This window comes from Calypte anna, chromosome 14 (genome assembly GCF_003957555.1).
Source record: "Calypte anna isolate BGI_N300 chromosome 14, bCalAnn1_v1.p, whole genome shotgun sequence".
NCBI classification, from domain to species: Eukaryota; Metazoa; Chordata; class Aves; order Apodiformes; family Trochilidae; genus Calypte; species Calypte anna.
The window spans coordinates 3,663,677-3,687,046 of NC_044260.1; the positions used below are offsets into that span (position 1 = coordinate 3,663,677).

Here is a 23,370-nt window from a genome sequence, read left to right on the forward strand (position 1 = left end):
TCCTCCAACCTGCCTGTCTGTGAAGAGCTAATGGCTGTGATTGTGTCATGTTCACAGCAGATGAAAGGCTGGGAGCAGGCTGTACCTCATGCTGGGTGTAGGGTGGGTGGACCTGCTGGTTTCTGCCCTTCATCTCCTCAGCCTCCCCCCTGGGTGCAGTAGGAGCCTGGCAGGGCTGTAGTTGCAGACACTGGGCTGGGCAGAGGAGTTACTGGAAGCACCAGTTTGCAACCAGGGAGGTGAAACAGGTTGGAGCAAGGTCCAAACTGAGCTTGTGACCTGAGGTCTTGGGAAGATGGGGTGAGGAGGAGGCAATGACAGCTCTCAGGGAAGGAGCTGGGGGAAGCAGGGCAGGAAAAAGGCCAGGAGGCGAGATGATGGTAATAGGGAAATGGGTCTCCTTTCTTCAGCTCTCCCTGAAATGGTCGCTGGTGCCTATGTAAAAATGTGCTGAGACACAACAGAAGAGATGATGGTGGCAGTGAGGGAGAAACCACAGAGCAGCCCAAGGCCAAGAGCAGCTCAGGTGGGCAGAGGTGTGGGCACAGGGAGAGGGTGAGCAAGGGCTGGTGTCTCCTGAGGGAGCAGGGCTGGTTTTCACACTCCAGAGCGCAGCAGGAGAGGCTTTCTGTTTGTTAACATTTTGCAGGGGTTTTTTTTTGTCCTTTCTTCCTCTTTCACTTGCTGTTCCACACACCCAGTGCCGCAGTGAAATGAGGCTGAGCACTTCACAACCCTTCCCCATGCCTCTCTGATGCAAGGCCATGGCGTGCACAGCTCCTCTGCAGGCTGCTCCAGCAAGGCTCAGTTTATTCCTCCTCTGGGCCATTACATGCTGGAGAAAAGAATGTGATGCTGGGCAGGGAAGCCTGTGAGCATTACTCACTGCTCCCAACTCCTGTGAGCAGGGGGGAAAGCCTGGAGTGGTTTCTTCTCAGGAACACCAGGCACTGGAAGAGGAGGGATTTTTTTTTTTTTAGCTGCAGTTTCTCCATCATTGCATTTCGGAGGGCTCGGTTCATCCCTCACTGTTTCACAGAGGTGGGGAAGTGCCTACGGGAAAGGCAGTAGAAGAGTTGTTTTAGCCATCTCCTGGCTCATGAAGCCACCAGCAGTGAGCAGGAGAAAATGTGTAGGGAGTAGGCAGTTCCCTGGCTACCACCTCCTCCTCCTCTCCAGAACAAAAAGATCCAGGAGCTGGGGGGGATCAGAAGGTTTAAAAGAGGCCACTCATGGTCCCCTCATCTGGCTAAGCAGTGGTGAAGTACCAGGATTTCTCAGGCTGCAGAAGAAGCAGGACTCAGCTGTAGATCCTTACAACCCAGCCCTTTCTCACTTTCCTTTAGCTGCCCAGGGGGGGAGCTGGCCCAGTTAAAGGGAGCTGAGCAAACACCTTTTACTCCCTTTCTTCCCTCAGAGCTCCCACCTTTTGCTCCTGCTGGAGACAGTCACTGGCACTTCACCTGCAATTAGCTGGTGACCTGGAAAGTCACCTCGCTGAGCTGCTTATGGAATCAAGCCACTGCCAGGAATTAGTGATGTCCTTGGCAAAGGAGATGAGGCAGCTCTCAGGATTTAGCCCTGAAGGGCCTCATTGTCTCTTAGCTGTGTCAGGGACTGCTGGCCAGAAATGGTCCCTGGCTGGGGTGGTCCAGTTCTCTCATTAGCAAGTGGGTGCTGCTTCAGGAGAGGTGCTAGCTGGCTGCATGCAAAAGCCCCAGGAAATCCCAGAGCATTCAAACAAAATTTGCCACTTTGTAGAAGTCCCCTCTGAGGGTACAGAGCTTCAGCTGGAGAAAAAATGCCAGGGTAGCAATTTGGTGGGAGTGTGTTTCCTGGCTATTCTTGGGGCAGGAGGAGTCCTGGTCTTTGAAGTTGGTCTTTGCAGAGGGATTGCTGACATGGAGCCTGCCCTGACTTGTAGTATAACCAGCTGTAATCTACTTTAGCAGGCCTTACAGTATTAAACCCTATCAAATACTGAAAACCACTTATAGCAGTGGAGCTAGCAGTCCACCCAAGCTTACCAAATGCTCTGGCCACTGTAGTCCAGCTGGGCTTTAGTCATGCTGACAAAAAGATGAGATGTCCAGACTGTATCAGTTTAAAGAAGAATCAGAAGAGAGAAATGAGCAGAGGGAAAATATTAAATCTCCAGGTCAGTCTGGCCTTTAGCAGTTAAGAGATTTTGTCTTACAACAATCTTGATATTAGCAATAATTTGTTTGCCTGGCCTCCTGGATTGGGACAGCATGGTATATGCCTGTCTTATTTGGGCTGAAGGACTCTGTATTAGTCATAAGATGGTCAGTGTCTACTCTGAGGTGGCCCAGCCCTGAACTGAGCCCATCTTCACAGAAGGCTCCCAAGTGAAAGCATTGCTAAAGTCAGGTGCAAGAGGGAGGGTCTCTCACCATCGCTCCTCCACCTCCCAGTGACCATCATGAGAAATGCCAGAATTTGGTGTAGCTGTTTGTTTCCTTCCTCTTTTCCCGCCCATCTCATCTCCTGTTGCTGCTGCCTTGTATTCAACTTCTTATCTACACCACCACATTGCTCATTCCTATGGTCAATCATGAGACCCAGTGCAGCTCCTCTTACAAATTGCTGTAAGTCTGGTTTCTCCTGGGGAGGTTCTTAGCTCTGTTTCCAGCTCTTATTCAGGCTTGTCAGCTGCTGTCTGGTCCATGTATGCCCCAGGGCTGGTCTTAATGCAGGCTGCTCCACCCCATCTGGCTCTATGGACTGGGCTTTTACTCTGTTTATGGATCCTGATGATGATTTGATTCACCATTTGCATTGGAAATGCAAGGTCTCCTCCACCCTGGTCTCTGCTTTCCCTGATGACTGTAAATATGGTAGGCTGGTCTTTTTCCTAGATGTCAAACAAGTTGGTCTTGACCGAAGGACCTCCAGTTTTAATTTGTCATTACATTCTCTTTAATGAAACACATGACAAAGCAGATGGAGATGCTCTTACTGAAGCTCTCTCTCCTTTAAGGGCTTGGAGGGGTTTTCCTCTCCAACTCCAGAGCCTTCTCACAGGCCTAGAAGCAAACTAGGTCATCAAGACTTGAGACATTTGATATTTCTAAGCGAAAAAACCCAATCTACTCCTAATCTAATTCGTGGCCTTAAATGGCAACAATCAAGCAGCAAGAAAGCACCAATCTATTCATCTTCCTTTGTGGGTCATCTTTAAAACACATTTCCCATGAATAAAATTCCCGAAGCATACACGTAACTGGAAATTCCAGCACTGTGGTCCTGTCTGTACTTGAGATTTGGGATGAGGAGCTGACAGGAACAGTGCTGAGGCAGCTGCTCCCCTTGGAGGCTGCAAAATGTCCTTCTGTGCATCAGCCAAGGACCACATCTCACTCCAGCATCCAAAAAGTAGAATATTTATCCCGGTTAGAGCCCAGATTGATGAGTGTTTGTGTAAATGGGCAGTGAAGCTGCTGTGTTTATATTTAGGGTGTTCCTGGGAGGAAGGTGATGGTACCCGCAGCCCCCTCTTTGTCACCAACCTGTGCAGTGCTGGTGGGTGTCCTGTCCCTCACATCCACACCCCACCTGCTCCCAATCCACAGCTTAAACCAGGACAGTGTCATTCTCCCAGATGCTCTGATGCCTCCATGGAAAACCAGGGAGCACCTCAGGAGGGGGGGAGGAGTGTGTTTTCTGATTCCCCGCTGAGTCACCACTGCACCCCACAGCTCCTCACAGGGCGGATTTACACTTTCGGAGCCAACTCAGGGCTTTGTTGGGTGCGGGCCGGGTGTGACTCAGCTGCTGGGGTGGCAGAGGGCCCGGGGCTGGGAGCCACTGAGGGTGGAGGAGGCTGAGCGGTTGCTCCCTCGGATACTGCTGTTTCCAGAGCATCAGCACCGCTGGCCTTGGGGCAGAGGCAGACGAACCAGGCTCTCTGAACAAGCCCGTTTCCACCTCCGCACCGGCTCGGAGCTGCCGCCCTTGAGGTGAGGGCGCCCTCTGAGACACCCGCACCGCCTCAGCACCGGCCCGACGCTCCCATCATGGCGCCGTCGCTCTCAAGATGGCGCCGAGCGACGGCCGCCGCCCTTCTTCCTTCCCGCTCTCCCGCCGGGCCACGCTCAAGATGGCGGCGCGGGGCAGCCGAAGGGGCGGCGGGGGAGTGGCGAACCGCGGAAGCCGGGTCATGGCAGCGCCGGAAGAATACTTGGGCGGCCGGGCCGGCGAGGAGCCAGGCCGGGACGCGGCGGGTTTGAGCAGTGCCCGGGGAAGGCGGCGGCGGCGGCGGCGGCGGCTGTGGGACCGTGCGGCCGCTGCCATGTTCCGCTGCGGAGAGGTGAGTCGGGGCGGGCGCGTTCTTCTCTCCCTCCGCTTCCCCCTGGGAGCGCCGTTAAACCGGGGCTGTAGCGGGGCTCGCCCTCCGCCGCTGTCCCCCTGGGCTGGGGTTGGGGGCAGCCCAGCCCCTCTCGGGGGTGGGGGATAGGGGAGAGGGGCTGGAGGTGGCCCCAGGGGCGCTGAGGGGACTCAAATGGCGGCGGAGGGGCTGGGAGGTCCCGGCTGCTCCTCTCCCCTTAGGGCTCGGTCCGGACTGCCGGTTCCTGAGGGAAAGGTCTGTAACGGGGTTGGGTGCGGGCAACGAAACCGGTCCCCTCTGGGGTGGTTCTCTGGGGATTTTACAGGGGGTTTTGAGGTAGGACCGTCCCTTCCCGTCCTTTCAGGGGCTGCCATGGCGTTGACGCCGATCAGGGCTTTATGAAGGGCGGTTCTGCAGGCCCCAGAACAGCCACCGTGGGCCGGGGCCCATTCCTGGTCACTGCACCATCTCTGTTGCCTTCTTGTCAGGTTGTGTCCCGGTGGGTTCGGGGTGTGAGTGCTGGGGTGACAAGAGGGGAGTGTAGAAGGAAGGGAGTGTGGGGTGGAGGAGGGAAGGGGCTCTCGTGTCCCCTTTGTGACTCATCTGGTGTCCTGTAGTCAGGGTGTGTGTTGCAGAAAAGCTGTGGTGGGCTGCAGTGTTGTTTGTGTGTGTGTACATAAATATATGGTTACATAACGCTTAAGGTTATTGAAATGGATGGCACTTAACGGAGAGATGCAGAAAGGGACAGCTGTGTTGTTTTTGGAAAGAATCAGGGACAGTCGCTTTTCCAGTTGTGAAGTAGAGTGAATGTAGATGCTTAGTTTTTTTTTTTTCTTTCCCTCATTCCAAGGCAGCCAGCAGTGAAAGAGTGAAGGTGCTGTGGCTCTGTGTGATGTTTTGCACTACCTCCATATTGTCTTCTAAAGGAAAGCCTTTGGTTTCTTATGCAGGTGGAAGTGCTGAATGATTCATACATTTCTGTTTTGTCTCCCTTTATAAATCCTTATGAGGCTCAGGATATGTTTTCTCACAATCTTTACTGAAGTTTCTGAGCTACTACCTTTTCTTTTTTTCTTTTCTTTTTCTTTCTCTCCCTCCCCCCCCCCCCCTTTTTTTTCCCCAGGAGATCATAAGTGGGGAGAGTGAGGAAGAAAGTAATGGTGTCAACCTGATGGAGTTCTCAGATGAGATCCTTTTGCACATCCTCAGCTATGTCCCATGCACAGACCTTGTCCTGAACGTCAGGAGGACCTGCAGGAAACTTGCAACACTTTGCCTTGACAAAAGCCTAACCCATACAGTTTTACTTCAGAAAGACTATAAGGTGGGGAGAGTAGCTTGCTTCTTCTGTTACCTATGAAGAAAAATCTGACTTCTGAAAATATGCCAAGAAGTAGAACTTTCCAATATATCTGCATAAGCAAACTGCTCTTGAACTCTGAAATCAAATAAACAATAAACTGTTTTATAAAAGCATTTGTTTTCCAGAATGCTTTGTTAGAACAGCTCCCCTAGCTGTATAAAATACCATCAGTGAGAACTATCTTCTGACTTTCCATTTGTAGCTGTCATTGTGTAACGTTACGATTTTCACAAAATAACATTTTCCATGGTGTTGTGCAGAAAAAATCTTATGCCTATTGCTGTCAGGAATGCAGTTAGCTGAGCCAGAACTTATGTGTGTGTTAAAACAGAAAAGAAGCTGGGGAATGAAGGGTGATACGTTTTCTGAGGCCTGGATCACCAATTGCAGTCAAGGGGAAGGCTCTCTTACTCATTTCCAAAAGAGGAAACTGGATGAAGGAGAATGGAAACATTCTCCTTTCAATTTGTGTTTCCATAGATAGCTAGTTCTGCTGAAATAACTTTGCTGTTAGAAAATGGAAATGGGTCCTCCATGTCACTATCAGTTGTTGAGCAGATTTGGCCTCACAGTCAGTAGTGCAGAACTGCACAGATTAAGAAGGTAAAGGAAATGTCATCTTCAGAGTCCAAAGCATGGCAGACTAAGCCAGCTACCAGCAGTTTAATAATTCATAGCCTGTGCTGGCACCCTGACACCTTTGGATGAGCCACATAATCTTGTGCTAACCACTCTTGTCCCCATCATCAGATGGGAAACTGAGTCAGTACCCACCCTTGCCACGTGTCTCATCGAGTGTGGTTTTGTTTGAGTGCAGGTGAACAAAGACAAAGTGAAGCAGCTGATGAGGGATATCGGCAAAGAGATTTACCAGCTGAACATGGCTGGCTGCTACTGGCTGCCCAGCTCCACTGTTGACCACCTGACACGATGCAAGAACCTGGTGAAGCTCAACTTGTCCGGGTGCCACCTCACCTCTCTCCGTCTCTCCAAGATGCTCTCCACGCTCCAGCACCTCCGCTCCCTGGCCATAGACGTAAACCCGGGTTTTGATGCCAGTCAGCTGAGCAGTGAGTGCAAAGCCACCCTCAGCCGTGTCTCAGAGCTGAAGCAAACCCTTTACACACCATCCTACGGGGTCGTTCCGTGCTGCACCAGCCTTGAGAAACTCCTGCTTTATTTCGAGATCCTCGATCGCTCGCGAGAAGGTTTGATGCTCTCTGGGCAGCTCATGGTTGGGGAGAGCAATGTGCCCCATTACCAGAACCTCCGTATTTTCTATGCCAGGCTGGCTCCTGGCTATGTGAACCAGGAGGTGGTCAGGCTCTACTTGGCAGTGCTGAGTGATCGGACACCTGAGAACCTTCACGCCTTCCTGATTTCTGCCCCTGGGAGCTTTGCAGAAACGGGAGCCACAAAGAACCTCCTGGACTCTATGGCTCGAAATGTTCGTCTGGATGCTTTACAATTGCCCAAAGCCTGGATCAATGGCTCTGGGCTCCTGCAACACTTGAAATTCAACAACCCTTTCTACTTCAGCTTTAGCCGATGCACCTTATCTGGTGGTCACCTGATCCAGAGGGTTATTAATGGTGGGAAGGATCTTAAAAGCTTGACCAGCTTGAATCTCAGCGGCTGCGTTCACTGTCTGGCTCCAGAGTCCTTGTTTCGAAAAGCAGAAGATTACATTGACAGCAGCATTCTGGAAAGCTTGGTGGTGTCTTGCTGCAACCTAAGGCACCTCAACCTCTCTGCAGCTCACCATCACAGCTCGGAAAGCATAGGGAACCACTTGTGCCAGCTTCTCTCCAGGTTAAAGCACCTGCTCTCCTTAGCACTACCAGTTTGCTCCATCACAGATGTTGCTGCAAGTGCGGAAAAACCTCCCACAGCATCTAATGTGGTGCCCCAAACATTTGGAAGGAAAGTTCGGATCGGGATACAGACATATCCAAGGAATTTAGCAGACCAGGCAAACCAGAAAATCGAGTCTTCGGTTTTCTGGGCTCTGATGGGAAGCCTCCGATTTTTGGAAACTTTGGAAATCATTGGGTCCAGTTTCTCCTCTGCCATGCCCCGCAACGAGCCAGCAATTAGGAACTCATTGCCTCCTTGTGTCCGAGCACAAAGTGTGGGAGATTCAGAGGTGGCTGCCATTAGCCAATTGACTTACTTGCAGAGCCTCACCTTAGCACAACTGCCAAATATTCTGACTGGCTCTGGGCTTATTAACATTGGATTGCAGTGCCAGCACCTGCGGACTCTTTCGTTGGCCAACCTGGGCATGCTGGGCAAAGTGGTCTATATGTCTGCTCTCATGGACATGCTGAAACACTGCAAGTGTTTGAGAGATCTCAGGTGAGGGGCTGCCACTGAACGTCTCCATTTTGTTTGTGCATCTCCAGAAATGTAGTGTGTGGGTTGCTGTGGCTAATGTGGAAGCTGCAAGTGTTCCTGTTCTGAGCAAAAATAGCTGCCATTACTTGAAAACTGGTCGTTTTCCTTCCTGACTTGCAGACAACAGGAAGGTGTTGTGTGCTGTCCTGAGAACTCTGAATGTGCCTTTTTACCAGTGTTTGATGAGCAAAAAGTGTCTATTTTGCAACTGCTTTCCTTTTAGATAAGGAAGAGTGGATGCTGCATATTTGGGAGCAAGCAGCCTGTCAGGGCTATGATGGTTTTTTGGCTTTGTGTACAACCACATCTCTTAAATAGCCAGGAAGGCAGGCACTCCTGCAGTGTCCAGAAAATGTAAAGTTCTCTTTAGGTTTCCCAATGATACATTCTTCTGTTCCTGATTTGTATTAAAATCTTGCCTCCTTTTTTAATTTCTTTTTCTTTTGTTGATAATAGATGAAAATATTCCAGATTTAGAGCTTTTCCTTTTGGTGTTCCTCTTCTGATAGGATTTAAAAGATCCTACCAAGGATCTGATTCTAAAGGGTGCACAAAAGAAGCTTCACAGACAGAATATGTTTATGAAGGCAAAGGGCATGAACTCTGATGGTTTCCTTGCATCAGTCCATCTGAACATAAATGTTATTACTTCAGAAAGATGCTCCCCCCCCTCATTTCTTTCCCTAAATCAGCTTCTGTTGGTGAAACTGCTAGACCTGTCAGTCTCGTTGTCATCCTCTGCTCACAAAATGGGTCTAAAAAGCCTGAGAGTAGCAAGAGCAAGGTCTCTTCTATTATCACAGAGACAGCCAGTGTGAGTAAAATTATTGCCAATTAGCTGAGCCTGCTGTTCGTGTGCATGTTCCTGACCCATTGTGAGAGTGAAGGCAGCCAGGGTGGGTAAAACATCCACCACTTCCCATTTATTGTGGGAACATATAGCACATTTAGTGTGTTAGTTTCTCACCCAAGGACTGGCAGCTGTTGGAATTCCAATTGCTTAATGGCTTCAGTCACCTGAATATATCTTTAACCTTCAGGAGACTGGAGAGCTGTGGAAGAATTGAGATCTGGGGAATGAGGTTTGAGTTTGGAGTGTTGCTTCACTTGGGGTAAGCCCTGCAGATTCCAGAGACTTTGAAATGGAGGCGAAGAGTGATAAAGATGAGAGGCAGTGTAGAGCCTTGAATTAAGGATGAACAAGGGTGTTTCCTTGTAACCACCAAGTGTTCTGATGTAAGCTGTCTTTGTTCTTTGGTGAGTAAGGTCTCAGGTTTTATATCGGTTTAAGAGGATTTCACTGGGTAGCACTTCCTCCTGCTCATGTAGTTTCCTTTTCATTCGACTAATTCTCTGCTGCTTCTACCCGTTTTCGCTCCTCCCCATTTTCCAGGCTGAGAATCGAGTTTAAGGGGCTATTCCAAAGCAACATTGTCATCTAGCGAGGGAAAGGCAGCATTGCAGGTCTGGCTGTGTGGCAGAGATTAACCCAGGTACCTGCTGAGAGGTTGCAGGGGCTTCTGAGCTTTTTATCCTAAACTTACAACTGATAACACTGTAAAAAAAATTGGAGTGGCTTCCCATTTCCTTAATATTAATTTCAAGCTATTACCCAAAGCATACGTGGGTTGTTAGGATCTCTTAAGGCAGTGCTACCTCACCAGCAGACTCAGGCTGAGCCTCTAAACCAGAATTTATCAATTAATAGGATTAAGTTGCTGAGATACCCCTGCACACTACAAAAGCCTGTGCAGAGATTATCCAGACCAGGTTGGGACTGACAGCTTGTTATCACCTAATGGATTAACCTTCTTGGAGCTCTTGGTCTGGCTGACCCAATGACTGGGATTCCCAAGTGCTCTGAGGCCCTGTAGTAAATCTGAGCAGATGTGGTGTCCTGGTGACACCAGCCCTGAGCAGGTTCTTGCATACTGGTTTCTGTGAGGGACTCATCCAGTTATGCTGCTAGTTAAAACATGGGACCCCTTGTTGCTTAGGCATAGCTTCACCACATCATTTTATCATCCTGCTCTGGGCTGGGACATAAGATTATGGATGGGAAATACAATTTCTCTTTCCTGGGTCAAATATTTAAGGTAAAGGTTGGATTGATGTTTTTTCTTCCTGTGGGAGAGCAGTAGCTTTGGTCCTTTGCCAACCTCTGACTGGGGAGGTCTGATTGTGGTCACTTGGTTGGCTCAGAAGCCCAAGTTCTGCATCACCATGTGTGCATTGTGAATTTGTTATGCCTGGTTCCCTCTGGGCAGTAAACTGGAGATGAGCAGTGGGGTCAGGCTTTGTCACACTGGGGCAGTAGGTCCTTAAATCCACATCTGGCAGCAAAACCATGCTTGACCAGAGCATGACCAGATGCTCAGACCCATCTTACTCAGCATGCTTTGTAGAAAACTTGCAAAACCTGGGTTATTCCCTGTGGGTGCTGGAATTCTGCACTTTAGGGCCTCTCTGCCTGTTTGTGTCTTTATCCACAGGCTTTAAACTTCACCAGCAAGGAACCTGCAACGTTGGGTTTGTTCTACACAAGCAGGAAAAGGGTTATTGCAGGTGCCAGTGGAACAGGCAGCAGGGGACACCAGTTGCTCCAGTGCCAGCCCTCCCAGCCATGTGCTGCCTCCCTCCTTGTCTGCAAGCAGCCCAAATTTGAATTCCCTACTGAGCTGTTGTTGTTTATTCCTTGCAGGCTGGAACAACCCTACTTCTGTGCAGGAGCTCAGTTCTTCCAGGCACTGAGTCACTGCTCCTCTCTCCAGCGCCTTTGCATCGTCTCCCGGAGTGGGACTCTGCAGTCTGATGCAGTGATGTCATTCATGGCCAACTGCCTTGAGGTCATCATGTGCCACATGTTTATGGGAGAATCTCTTACTGTTTGCAAAACTCTCCAGCAGTCTATTGTCCGGAGGTGAGTGTGGAAAGGGGTTGATGTGGGATTTCTAGAGCTGTCAAAAGATTTATCTCTCTTTCTTTGCTTGCCAAGGTTTATATGGCTCGGAGCACTTGTTCCAAGAAGCTAATAGGTACTGTGTAACAGCTTGGCACATGAACTAGCCTCTTACTTTAATAAGAGTGAATCAGGAAGATATTTGAAGATATTATATGAATTTTTGATTCCATTCCCACCCATGTTCTCTGCAGTTGGCTGAGCTGAAGCTGGGGATGTAAAGCTCCATCATAAATCAAGTGACACTTTTCGTGTAAACAAAACATCTGCCGACATTTTAAGTACTGGGAGATTTGACCTTGAAGCTTTCCTCCTTTTCCACAAGTGACTAAGATAATTCTCTGTCCTCTAATCACTTGTAAATGTCACTTACTGATAATCCCCTGGCAGCTCAATTCAGAGCCTTTAAAGGGTTGCTGTGAGGGGTTTTTTCTTTGGAGGTGTGTGTCTGTGAGAGAGTTAGTACATAACTGCCTGTGCACGTTTGGCAGTTCTTAAATGCATTTTGCTTGGCCCCTTGCAGTGTTCTGAGGCTCACGTGGTGGGAAACGTTTGTGTGTGAGCCGTGAACTGCATTTGAAAAGAGAGCTTTTAATTATGCTTGGCATTTTGAAATCTAGCAGTAGCAGTCATCTTACAAAATATTTCCCGTGCAAGAGCCTTTCCATTATATAGTTTTTTTTTCCAGTAAGGCTTTTTCTCTGTCTTCAGTCTGTTTTCTTTGTCACCCACTGTTGCTTTGCCCTGTTAAGCTCTAATAAAAATTTCAAATCAGAAGGCATTATTACTGCATCCTAAAGGGTGCTCCTCCCTGCCAGCCTTTCTGCAGCTTCAGACTGACTTATTACACTTGGCTTGTTTCCACAGATCAAATCCAGTAGAGCCTATGACTATATTAGCTACCTAGCAAACTGCACACAAGAAGGTTTGTTCCTGCCTCTGAAAGGCTCTGTGTCCTTCTGGGGTAGTGATTGTTGGAAACATCTAAGTAAATTCCTTGTGATGTGACAAGGAGTCTTTGAGTCAGTTGTGCTCTAGGGATCCTTAGAAAGAGCAAAGAATCCGCAGTTCCTGTTTTTTATCTTGCCCTCCCCTCTGAGATGCCATTGCAGCACTGGCCAAAATTTTAATGCCCACTTACTGAGCAGAAATGCACTGTTCTGCAGTCTTTTCTCCCTCTTTTTGTCTGTCGTGGACAGATTCTCACTACATTCTGTACCTCTTAATAATTTAGATGCTGGAAACTTTCCAAAGAGCAGCTCATGCCTTGTGGAAATGTTAAAAACTATTTTTATATTTAGCAACAGTTCTGGCTGTCATACTATTTTTTCTTCTTTTGCATTTTATTAATGGAGACATTTGTACAAAACCAGGATTTTAGAAGTGAAGGGTTTTTTTTGTTGTGTTTTTTTGGGTTTTTTTATTTTTCCCCCAAAGAGAGCATCTGCTCCCAAATTCTACACCTGAAGTCATAATCCTCTATGACATTGTAATTGGTGGCTCTGGAAACTATTTTGATGTCATGTAAGATTATGACTTCAGGAAGAGGATAAGCAGTGGGAGCAGATGCTCTCCTTAAGCAACAAAGATCCTGTTCTCATGCAACTGTCTCTAGTAATAAAATGGAAGGAACAAAATACAGAAAATGATGTGTAAGCAAAGCCTGGAGTCTTCAGTGAGTCTTTAACCATGTGACTTTTCCAGTGATCCCATTCTTATTCTTGCACAAATGTGCCTTCAGATGAGGTCAGGAATTGACTTTGTCTTGACTGCATTTTGTCTGCTACTCCAAGGGCAAAGAGATGTGCAGTAAAATCCATGTGTGAGCCAATTCATTGCTTAAACCTCTGGATAAGCTCTAATTCACACAGCATGGCTTCTTCTAAAAATGTGCTCCTAGTGTCTCTTTAATCCAGGTTTTACATTGGAAAAGTCCCTTGGGCAGCAAGTTTGAAGTTAGACATCCTGTACCAGAATAAAAGAAGGTGATTTATCTTTTTGGTTATTTTTCCTTTTTCAGTTTGAAATGTTCACAGATGGTTCATGTGCTGGGGAAAACATGAAGGGTGGGAGGGAAGGCAAGGTGGTCTTTGCTCCCTTTCTTGAGCTGGGGGCACTGATCCATGTTCCTCAGGTCCCATTATGGGTTAGAATTCCTGTTTTAGGGCTGTGGAGATGGTCTCTTTTAGGCTGAGAGCAGCCAAGTGATTTCTGGTTTTCAACTGGGAAGTGGGGTCAAAGTGACTCCCATGCTCCCAGTGCCTCCAAAAAGAGAAATGGGAGTGGGAGCTGGAAAATTCTAGGGCTAGGCACATATCAGTAGTTTGCTGCAGATGGTAGAGTTGGTAGGGTGCTTGAAAGTGCAGCGTAGAGCAGTGCAGTCCTTTTTTGAGATGTGGATTTTAGGATCAGGGTTTGGGGAGGTTTGGATCTGATTTGGGCAGAAGATGCTGGTTTCAACTGCTGAGTTGTACTGGAAGATGGTGTAAATACAGGGTGTGGTGATGAGAGGAGGTATTAAATCTCCTGTATCACACCTTAAAGCCTGAACTGATTCTGCAACTCTTCCCTTTGTAAAATAAGGATAGTATTAAGTGTTTCTGTTCTGCTGGCTCAGAAAGAGAGATTTTCTCATGTCTGTTAATCTAGTGACAGCTCTAAACCAGGCCCTGTAGTGTCCAGCTTTCATGTGGGCAGCTTTCTGATTGAACTTTGCTGCTATTTGGGACAAATTAGTTTAGGTATTTAAGTCATTAAAAGCCTCTGATTCAGTTCTGCCTTTTTTTTTTTGCAGTGAAACACAGTAAGCAGAACAGCACTTGTCTGGAGCCCTCATCAGCAAACAAGAGGCTTGCAAGGGCAAGGTCTCCTCTGAGCTTGAGAGAAGACTGTTCCCCTCTGGGCAGATAAATCATTGCAGTGTTTTTCTTTATTCTTTTTTTCTTCTGTGGAATGGGAGAGGTAATCTCCTTTATGGTTCAGGGAGATACTCAGTGCACATAAGAAGGGCCTTGTGGTTAGAGTGAGAGATGTGGCTTGAGTGATCCATATCTACTTCCCTGATCTTTCTCAGATTTCACATGTGACAGTGGTCTAGTCTCAATTTCTCTGTAAAATGACATTTTTTTCCATATCACAGGGTGCTCAGCTGCTGCCACACTTTAGATAGCAGCAGATGAAACAAACACAATGTTTTCCCTTTCATGCTTGCACCTTCCCTTTGCCAAAGTGCTTGGCTGCAAGCTCCTGTTGGGTTTAAGTCACTTCTCTGTTAAAAGCCACTGCAACATTAATCCCAGAAACACTGAAATACCACAATTCATGGACCCACAGTTGTAGGTTCAAGCGTGATCCCAGACCTTTTGTAGGAAAGTGAGATTTGCTTCTCCCTTTTGGGCTGAGCTGCTGCCTTGGAATTCTTTCTAAATGCTTGCAAAAAGCCTCGTGGCTAAAACCTGGTCCGAGGGAACCGGGCTTGCTTCGAACAGCTTTTCCCGAGGGTTTCCACACTGTTATTTTGTGAAATAGTCAGTAGATGGAGCTGTGACCTATGGAAGGTGTCCCACTGCTTACTGATGTGTTGCATGCTAAATAATCGTGTTTATACGCCTGGATTTCTCTGCCCCAGAAATCTTGCGGGCAAGGAATTTGGATGACTTCAGGATTGCACAGCTACATGCTGTGGTTAGTGGACACTTCACAAATGTGCAGGAGAAGTTATTTTCCTGATGAAGCTTAACAGGAGAAAACAGGCTGGAAGAGGGGATGAGAAATGCTTTGGCAAATATCCCCTTGGCTTCAAGGACATATTTAATTTCCAGTGTGTTCCTTTAGAATTTTGTCCATTTATGCTTAAGTGTTCAGGTAGCTCTTATCATTGTAAGGATTTCAAGGACTCTATAAAAAGTATTTGAAAAAAACACCTTGGGAAAGAGCAAGGAAGCAACAATTAAAAAAAAAAACCACAACAAAAAAACCTAAAAAAACCAAACCCAAAGCAAAACAAAAAAATCTCTGAGTGCAGTGCCATTAGGGATTCTTCATACACAGGGGGAAAGTGTCAAGGCATGGAGGTAGGTTGGGATTTATAGGATTGAAATCCAAATTAAGCCCTGGTGGAGGGCATGGTAAGGAAGTAAAAGATGGTGGTGCTGAAGTGTGTTTTGGGTAGGTGTGTGAGGAGCTGGGCTCAGCTCCTCTTATCTCCCAAAAGTCCTGATGTCCCCTCCTGGGCTCCAGTAGGTGTTGGGAGAAGGTGCAGAAGGCTGGGGCTGGATGGGTGCTGTGTAGCATCCCAAGAGCTGTGGGGTTGGAGTGGGAAGCTGGCAGTCCTGGCTCAAGCTCTCTGCCCCTGTTCCCCTAACCAAGGGCTACCTGCCTCTGGCAAATGGCTTTGCAAAGTGAGTGTGCAACTTGGTTGGCCTTGACAGTTCACCACTCGTGGAAAGTGCAGAGAATTTTACTGTTTTAGGACAATCTGCCTGTTCTGAGGGTCTAACACTCAGAAAAACAGGTTTCTTCTGCCAGTGTCAGGTAGGAGCAGTGCTAAGCTTGAAGTGACACTTGCAACAGGACTCCTGCCACTTTCCAGGAATAACTATTTCAATCTGAACTAGATCTTACTATTCCAGCTTCTTCAGCATTACCTAAATCTTCACCTGCTCATTATTGTCATTATTATTATTTTTTTTTTAACTCTTGGCTGGATCCTGCCTTTTCTTAAACTGCTGATTGCAGTGGCTCTGTGTGGCTGTGAGAGCCGTGATGCTCACTGGAGGGATGAAGTGCCCTCCTGGGATTCAGTTGCAGAAATAGGTCTTCCAGGTGGGAGCATGGAGGGGAAGCTGAAAATTGGAAAGTGCTGAGTGAGCCAGTCCCTCTCCTGGCATTTAGCACAGGGCTGAATAACACAAATTAATTTTTGCTCACCTCAGAGCTAAGCGTTCCCCCCTCCCTTGGTGCTAGTGCCCTGGATATCCCTGCACTGTACCTCTTGCCTGGGTTCTCATTGTGGGCTCAGCCTCAGAAAAGCCCTATATCCATAATCCTTTTTACTGTTAGATTGGGGGGAGGGGGCTGTTAGGTCAGCGAGTGAGTGCAAGATCATCTTTAAATTCAGCAGAGTCCTTCAGCATCCCTGCTGCACTGCCCACCTGACTGCTGCAATTGTACTGACACTGCAAAAAGCTGGTATTACCACCTAGGGCTTCTTTGAGATTTTCAAGCTGTTTGTGTGTCCCTTCACCACCTTTTCTTCCTTCTGACCTTGAAAAAAAGTCCCTCTCAGTCCACTGCTGGCTCTCCCTGAGCCCAGAGCCAGCACAGTAGCTGCCAATCCCACTCCGCCAGCCTAAGCATGTAGTGGGCTCAGGCCCTGCATCTGATTGCAGAAGACTTAATGTATCACTAGGCTGGTGTAGTGAATCATTAGCATCCTGTTCCAGCCTTCATTGTCTGTTTCATTTCCTGCTCTTAGAAACCCCTGAATCATTCTGTCACAGACTGAATAACAAACTGCATCCTTGTCAGCTTGTGTTACCCAAGAATTCCTTGGCGGGCTTGGCCAAGGTTGGCTCTGCTTGAGGTGTGGCCCAGACACCTTTACTTCTACCAGGAATGTTGTTTATGGGTGGGAGCAAATATTTTACAAGGCAGCTTGGCTCGTGGGACTATCCCTGATTTGACATCTATCTTCTTTAGGGGGTACTAGCATGTCCCCTTCTTAAATACATTCCTGTGGTTGACCCAAATGGCTTGTTCTAACTGCTAGCTCATGTGTTTTGAAGGGAATTCAGCCCTGAAGTCTTCTTCGTCAGAGGGTAGATTGGTTTGTGCATGAAACAGATTTCAAGGAGTGTCCTTTTCCCTCTCTCTCTCTCTCTGTCTTGGCTGAGAAATAATATTGGAATAGTACTGTCATGCTTTCTCTTCATGAGGGTGTAAAAGGCTGAACGGAAGCATTAACTGCAGCTTTAAAGCATTTCCATAGTAAAATAAATCTAATTGAGCCGTTATTGTAGTAGCTTTTTAATTTGTGGAAGAGATTAGGAAATAACTTTCAGCTTGCTCTGGCAGAGCACTCCCCTAGGACGTGTCCTGGGTGCTCTGGCATCACTCTTTGGGTTCTTATTCCCTCCTCCTCTAATTGTCCAGTCACATTTGACTGATGTGGAGTTCAGTTGGCAAAATAATATAAGAACCTCAATCTGTAAGCGTGTTTGAGACAACCCTTGGCTCACAGGAGAAGCAGGGAAGTGTCATTCATGCCTTACAGGGAGAAAGCACAGTAGAGACATATTATTTACTTCAGCTCAGTATGGGTCTGGTGGGTATTGCTCCTTCATCACCACACGATGCAGAGGATGCTGCAGTGAAGAGAATGGGAGAGTTGGCAGCACAGTTGACTTCCAGGGTCCCATCAACACCCATTCATCTCAGGCTGGAGGTGAGGGGGGAATCAGAGGCCTTGGGAGAATGCCAGTTTGTCCATGTAGACATGGCTAAGACACTCTGAAAGAAAAACACTTTCTGGAGGAAATATCTTGTGTGGAATTAAGAGCAAGCTGAGGAATCACAGCAGCTTTCTTTGGGAACTTCTGAAGCCTGTTTCTGAGGTGAGAGAATGAAGTCTGCTCAGCACTGGTACTCTGGAAGTGTCTGGAGGCTTTGGACCCCTCTTGAGAGGCTTCTGAGGGTTGAGACCCTTTTGAGAGGGTCTTCTTTGCTCACAGAGGAAGGGACTTGGGGAAATCCCAGCTGACTTTTCTTTGTCTGGATGTCTTTGTCTGGAAGATACTCTGGAGGAGCTTCATTTAACACTACCAGCAGTCACTGTAAACAAGAAGAGCTTTTGCAATTCCCTGGTACTGAGTTCAGGGCACAGCCAGTGGAACAAATTTTAAGTGGCTGTCTGGCCTTCCCTGAGAGGGTGAGAAAAGTGAGTACATTTTATGTTGGGTCATGTTAGCTGCTCCAGCTTGTCCTGGCATTTCCTCCATTCCTCCATGCCATGCTTCAGGGATGGGAGTTTCCAGCCTGGCCCAGGTATGCTGGCTGAAGCTTTCAAAAGACAGATGCCACATTTGAGCTTTGAGATGTGAGCAAACCTTCCAGCAAAAACAGACTTGTGCTGTGCCTGGCAGAGGATTAACAGGATTTTTGAGCATGTAGGTCAAAAAGCTGTGTACGGGGCAAAAAGTGTGTTGGTCTGAATTCTCTTGGGAAGCTTGTGCCTCTCCAGAAGCAGCTCACCAGCCTGGGGGGGAAGTGTAAAAAGGGAGGATAAAGTGTGTGACTGCAGCAGAAACTGTTTTGCATTTGTGAGAGTTGTGCAAATTTGAGCCCACATCTCCTCTGTCCCCCAAATTAAGCTTCTGGTCTCCTTCCTTCCTTTCCTTCTCTACAGCCTCTTTTCCTGTAAGCTCATCTCAGTTTGGGAAGTTGAAAAATCTGGCCTTGATCCACTCCTCACATGCTGCATTTTTTGTCAGTCTGCTGCTTTTCTTTCCAGTGCTTAATTGTACCACCTTGTGTGCCCTTATCCCTGCTCACCAGCTTTTTTGCTGCAACATCTGAGTTTGGTGGAGGGGCTTTTCTTGGGTTTCTCTGGCAGCCTTGAGGGGAAATACATTCTTATCCTTTGCTTGCAAGTAAGAGGAGGTAAGTTTGAGAAACACCTAATGCAGCAGAGCTGTCATCTGCTGGGATCTGTGGTGCTGAGAGTTATAGGGAGGCACAATCCATCCTTGCTGGCTGCCTGGAGAGGTTCTCCATTGGCTTTGGGCTGCCCTTCAGCTCTATCAGCAGGTGGAGTCCTGGGGACTTGCTGGCCTCCCTGGAGAGGTATGTCTGAAAACACACACTGAGAGTGTTTGCCAGGAGATAGCTGCATTCCAGGGAGTGACTCTTTTGTCTTGCTAAAATCGGGGAAATCTGATCAAAGTGCAGCCTTGCTTTAGACTTTTTCTCTTTCTTTTTGACTTTGTCCCTGACCTACATAGTGGATCCTGCCATGCTGGTTGGAAGTAATTGAGACCATAGTGTTAAGCTATTTACCAAGCTGTTCACTTGAAAATAACCAGTGTCCAGTCCACACCTGTTCTGGGATAATTTTGGACTTTATAACAAAATGCCTTTAACCCTTTCAGCCACATGCAACCTTTCAAGATCTAATTGTAGAATGAGGTTATACCTCTGCTGATGCCAGGAGGAATTTGTGACACAGGGTGTGCTTTGCTGTGCATTTCCCAGCTCCATGGATGAATCCAGCCAGCTGCTGAAGCTGGGCCCACTATGAATCCACATCCAAATGAGGACACTTCAGAGACTTCCTTGTAAAAGTTCCTGCTGGGTGGTTGATGGTTTGGTGTCGAGTCTGCTGGACTAGAGGCTGTTCTGGAAAGTGTGTGTGTGTGTGTATTTTCTTTGTTATCCCAGTGGTTGTTTCTGATTAAAGGATCTGTTTTGAAGGGGCTGCTACTCAGTTGCCTAGAAAACTTGCTTTCATTTAATTAATCATGATGAGTTTAGTCTGGAGGTTTTGTAGGAGAGAGCAAGCGAGCATATCCTTGGCTTCTTTCCCTTGTAAAAAAAAAAAAATAGGGTTTCAAGTCTGAAACTGCAGCTCCTTTGTCTCCCCAGGTCAACATCCTCCTCTGTCCTTCGGGTTTTAATTTTACAAGCCATGCACTTGCAGAGGTAGATCCAGTTTGAAGTCCATCCAGGTGTGGAATGAGGAAAGAACCGTCAAGAAGATTACAGGAGCTATTCTGCAACTCATTAACTCAATCTCTTCCCCTTCTTGTTATCTCCTCCCCATGCCTGGGGCCTTTCAAACTAGTGCTCTAAGTGCTTCTCACTTAATCTAGCCCACCTGGACAGGTGTATGAAGAAAGGAATTGCCTTCCGGGGAAGGACTAAAGGAGCATGGATTGCAGAGGGAGTCTGCTTTTGGGAACTGCTAATCCCAGTTTAACATTATGACAGCTGCTCGTTAAAATCAGGGTGTTTTTTAACAGGCAGTTAAAGGAGAGGCTTTGCACGCACATTTAGCTGAGAATAATAGTGAACCATGTGCATTTGATTTTTTTTTTCCTTAAATCACACAAATTGTACAGGGAAAGAATTCTCCGGCGTCAACTTGCAGGGGTATGGAATTTACAAGGTTTGCAGTAACATACAGTTTCCTGTTGGGGGGGGGGGGGGAAGAAAATTACAAAGCTTTCTTTTTCTCTCTTTTTTTTTTTTTTTGTAAGATCAAGTTCAAACCTCTCATAAATCCAACCTCTTTGGAAGGTATGTGCTTACTGTGTTGGGGTTGGTTTTTCAGTTGTCTTGGTGGCAGATTGTCATGTAAGCTTGTCTAGGCTCTCCTTTTTATAGCTACATGTAAAGGCTGCTTATAAACTGCAATTTTGTATATGGTGAGAAGGCAGCATGCAGATCTAATTTGGGAGATACAAAGACAGAAGCAGAGGTTTCTCTCTGCCTTAGGGAGATGGCTGGTACTTCCTAGCTGAACTTCAGTCAACTTGGTTATTAACGTGATTTTCTCTGCAGGACTGTGGTGTTGGACAAGAAACATCAAGAGCTGAGGCAGAGGAGGGACTATCAAAGAGAAGTTTGCTGCATTTTATGTAATTTCCATGCAGACTTTACCAACTGCCTCCCAGATCAGTGGCTGTTTGCTGGTTGATTTTTTTGTAGGCAGTGCTATGGAAGTAAGAAACTGCACAGTTCCTACACTCCAGATCTTCTCAGGGAGTGGTGTCCTTTTCTGCCAGCCCTTAGGCATGAGGCATGAAGGGCAGGTCTGTGATGCAGAAAGATATAAAATTGCCCCAGGTAGTTAAGTTGCTGAAAATCTTTACTCCTGCAGCTACTTAGGTTCAGTAAATTAATTTAACCCACTAGGATTGAGCAACTAGCCTTGGACTGGGAGGTTCTCTGTTACATTTTTGGCAGCTCTACTCCTAATCATTCGTGGGTGGGAATATCCTTTTTGTCTCCTGGGAAATGCCAGTCTCTCTGAGCCTTTTCAACAGGCTGTGTAGCTACTTGGGATTTTCCTGTGTGTTTCCAGCAGGTGAATTTCCAGACGTTCCATTTGACAGAAATCTGGCCATTTCAGAGCTGGAGATGAGCTGGGAATTTTCCAGCTGTCTAAAAGTTTGTTGAGCAGTGAACTCCCCTTTTCAACCCAACCCAACTTGGTTCAGCTCTAAGGGTTTATGCTGCCAGCCTTTTCTAGAGTGAATTATCCCTCTTGTCACAGGATCTGGAGGAAGCATCTTGGTGGCATGGGGCTAAGAGTCACAAGTCTTTTAATCTTCAGGGTGTAACTCTAAAGCTACAGCATAACTTCCTTTTACTTCCCAGCTGTAAAAGACTGAACTGTTAAGCTACACTAAGAAATATTATTTCACTTCCCCCACGTTCTCTTGCTCACCAGGTTGCTGTCATTTAGAGGACTTGCTGATGGGGACTTGGACACTTTTGATGGCTCTTTTTCCACTGTATAAATGATTTAACTTCTGCTGTTCTCTTCCTCTGCTCTGTAGCTATAACCCTGCTGCTCCACTCTCATGTTGTCCTATCAGGCCTCTGGTTTGCAAAGTCTTCTGCTGGAAGGCAGCCCCAGTGATGTGATGCTGGCAAGAAGAGCTGGGAGGGCAAGAGGAAAACGCAGGTTGCCCTAAGAGGCAACTGAAAGACTGAGGCTGTAGATTCAGAAACTGGAACCCAAAATTCAAGTGGCAAACAGGGCTACTGGTGTGCCTTTCTGTTAGGGTAAATTCCTGTGGTGATAAGACAGGTTTTCTGCAACTTGGATTAAAAAGGAGGCTGCAGAGTGTGTGTGTGTGTATGCACGAGCACAGTTCAATGCTTATCTGCAGATCTGAGCTTTCTAAACTTGCTTGTGCTCTAATTGCAGAGTGTAGGCTCTGCATGCAGAACAACCCAGCCTGAAGTGATAATCCCAGGCTCAGCCCCTAGGGAATGCCTGGCACTGCACTGGCCTGATTTTCTTAATGGCTCTGCAACTTGCTTCTGGTTTGTAGGTGGTTTAAATTGGTATCTCTGAGCATCTTGCCCAGCTTGAGCAAAGCTCTTAGGATCTCTTGTCCTCTAATACCTGTATGCCGTGATTTCTTTATGATTTCTTTATTTTATTTCTTTATTTTTTAAGTCCTTCCTCCCTCCCCACGTTTCTTAGGCCCAGTCTGAGCTTGTGTCATCTCAACAGGCTCACAAAAGGTCCCGCCTGACACCTAGAGATGACAATGGAAGACCTGGACTTCCAGCTGCCCTTCCTGCCTCTTCTGAACAACCCTTCCTTGCCCCCACCACTGCATGATCTAGATCCATGCAATCCCTTTCTTTTGCACTGAAGGATTGGTGTTTCTCCTCAATTTAATACCCTGTCTCTGATTTAGTTTCCAGGCGGAGCGCCCCGCATTAAATGTCGTCATTTTCCCTCTGCTTCATGAGGACTTGACAGAAGTCATCAGAGATGTCCCCATGAGGCACTTGGATGAAATTACCTTGTTTAAAAGCAGAGTGGCCGAGGAACCTCCCAACTTGTGGTGGTGACTGTCGTGGCATAGAAAGGACAGTCAGCATGAACGGGTGAAACAGCTTCTTGTTGGCCTGGATTCTTCATCTTCAGCTCCTGGCCACCTCACTGGATGCTGTACAATCATTTAAATAGGTGCAATGGCAAACTAAAAAAAAAAAAAAAAAAAAGCAAACTAAAAAAAAAAAAAAAAAAAAAAAAAGCTGGTCCTTTGCAGTGGGGAAATGTGTTGGCTGTTGCTTGCATCTGAGAATCCTGCCTCAAAGGCTTCTGGAATCTGATGAGTAGTTCCTTGTGGTTAACATGACTTGCTTTGTTATTTTACTGAAGTTAAAGGTAAGAGAAACTGACTTAATGATGCTCTTCCCCCTGTGTTGCCTGGTGTGTCTCCTAAGGGCCCCTGTGTACTTTGGCAGTGTGCTTTGTGATATTGGTGGAAATCATTCTGTGCTTTGGTCTATTTTTGGCAAAGTAGGAAGACAATGCCAGCTAAGAGGCACAAAAATGTGTTGCTCAGTTGAAGTGCATCACATCTTTTCTGTGTTACAAATATGCATTTGTAGTCACACACATGCAGTCACAGGTATTTAATGGTTTTTTTGATTGACAAGTACCACAAGGACTCTTTTTCATTTTTTAATAACAAATTAAGATCATTGGCACCTTGACCATGGTATGTTTTTGCTGATGCTGTTTCCATCAGTTGGTCTGGTGGAAGTAGTTCT

The 23,370-nt window shown here is 47.0% G+C and overlaps 1 protein-coding gene across 2 annotated transcripts; it reads left to right on the forward strand.

Moving 5' to 3' along the window:
* The first annotated feature begins 4,011 nt into the window (after nt 1-4,011).
* FBXL18 (F-box and leucine rich repeat protein 18) lies at nt 4,012-22,810 on the forward strand. Of its 2 annotated transcripts, none has more exons than XM_030459759.1 (5): nt 4,012-4,330; nt 5,478-5,675; nt 6,532-8,072; nt 10,813-11,031; nt 22,506-22,810. In XM_030459759.1, the coding sequence occupies exons 1-5, from the start codon at nt 4,058-4,060 to the stop codon at nt 22,660-22,662; spliced, it is 2,388 nt and encodes a 795-aa protein (XP_030315619.1). In that variant the 5' UTR covers nt 4,012-4,057; the 3' UTR covers nt 22,663-22,810. The 2 variants fall into 2 exon arrangements, with proteins under 2 accessions (XP_030315619.1, XP_030315618.1); XM_030459758.1 differs by having other exon boundaries at nt 4,013-4,330; nt 5,475-5,675.
* The last annotated feature ends 560 nt before the right edge of the window (nt 22,811-23,370 follow it).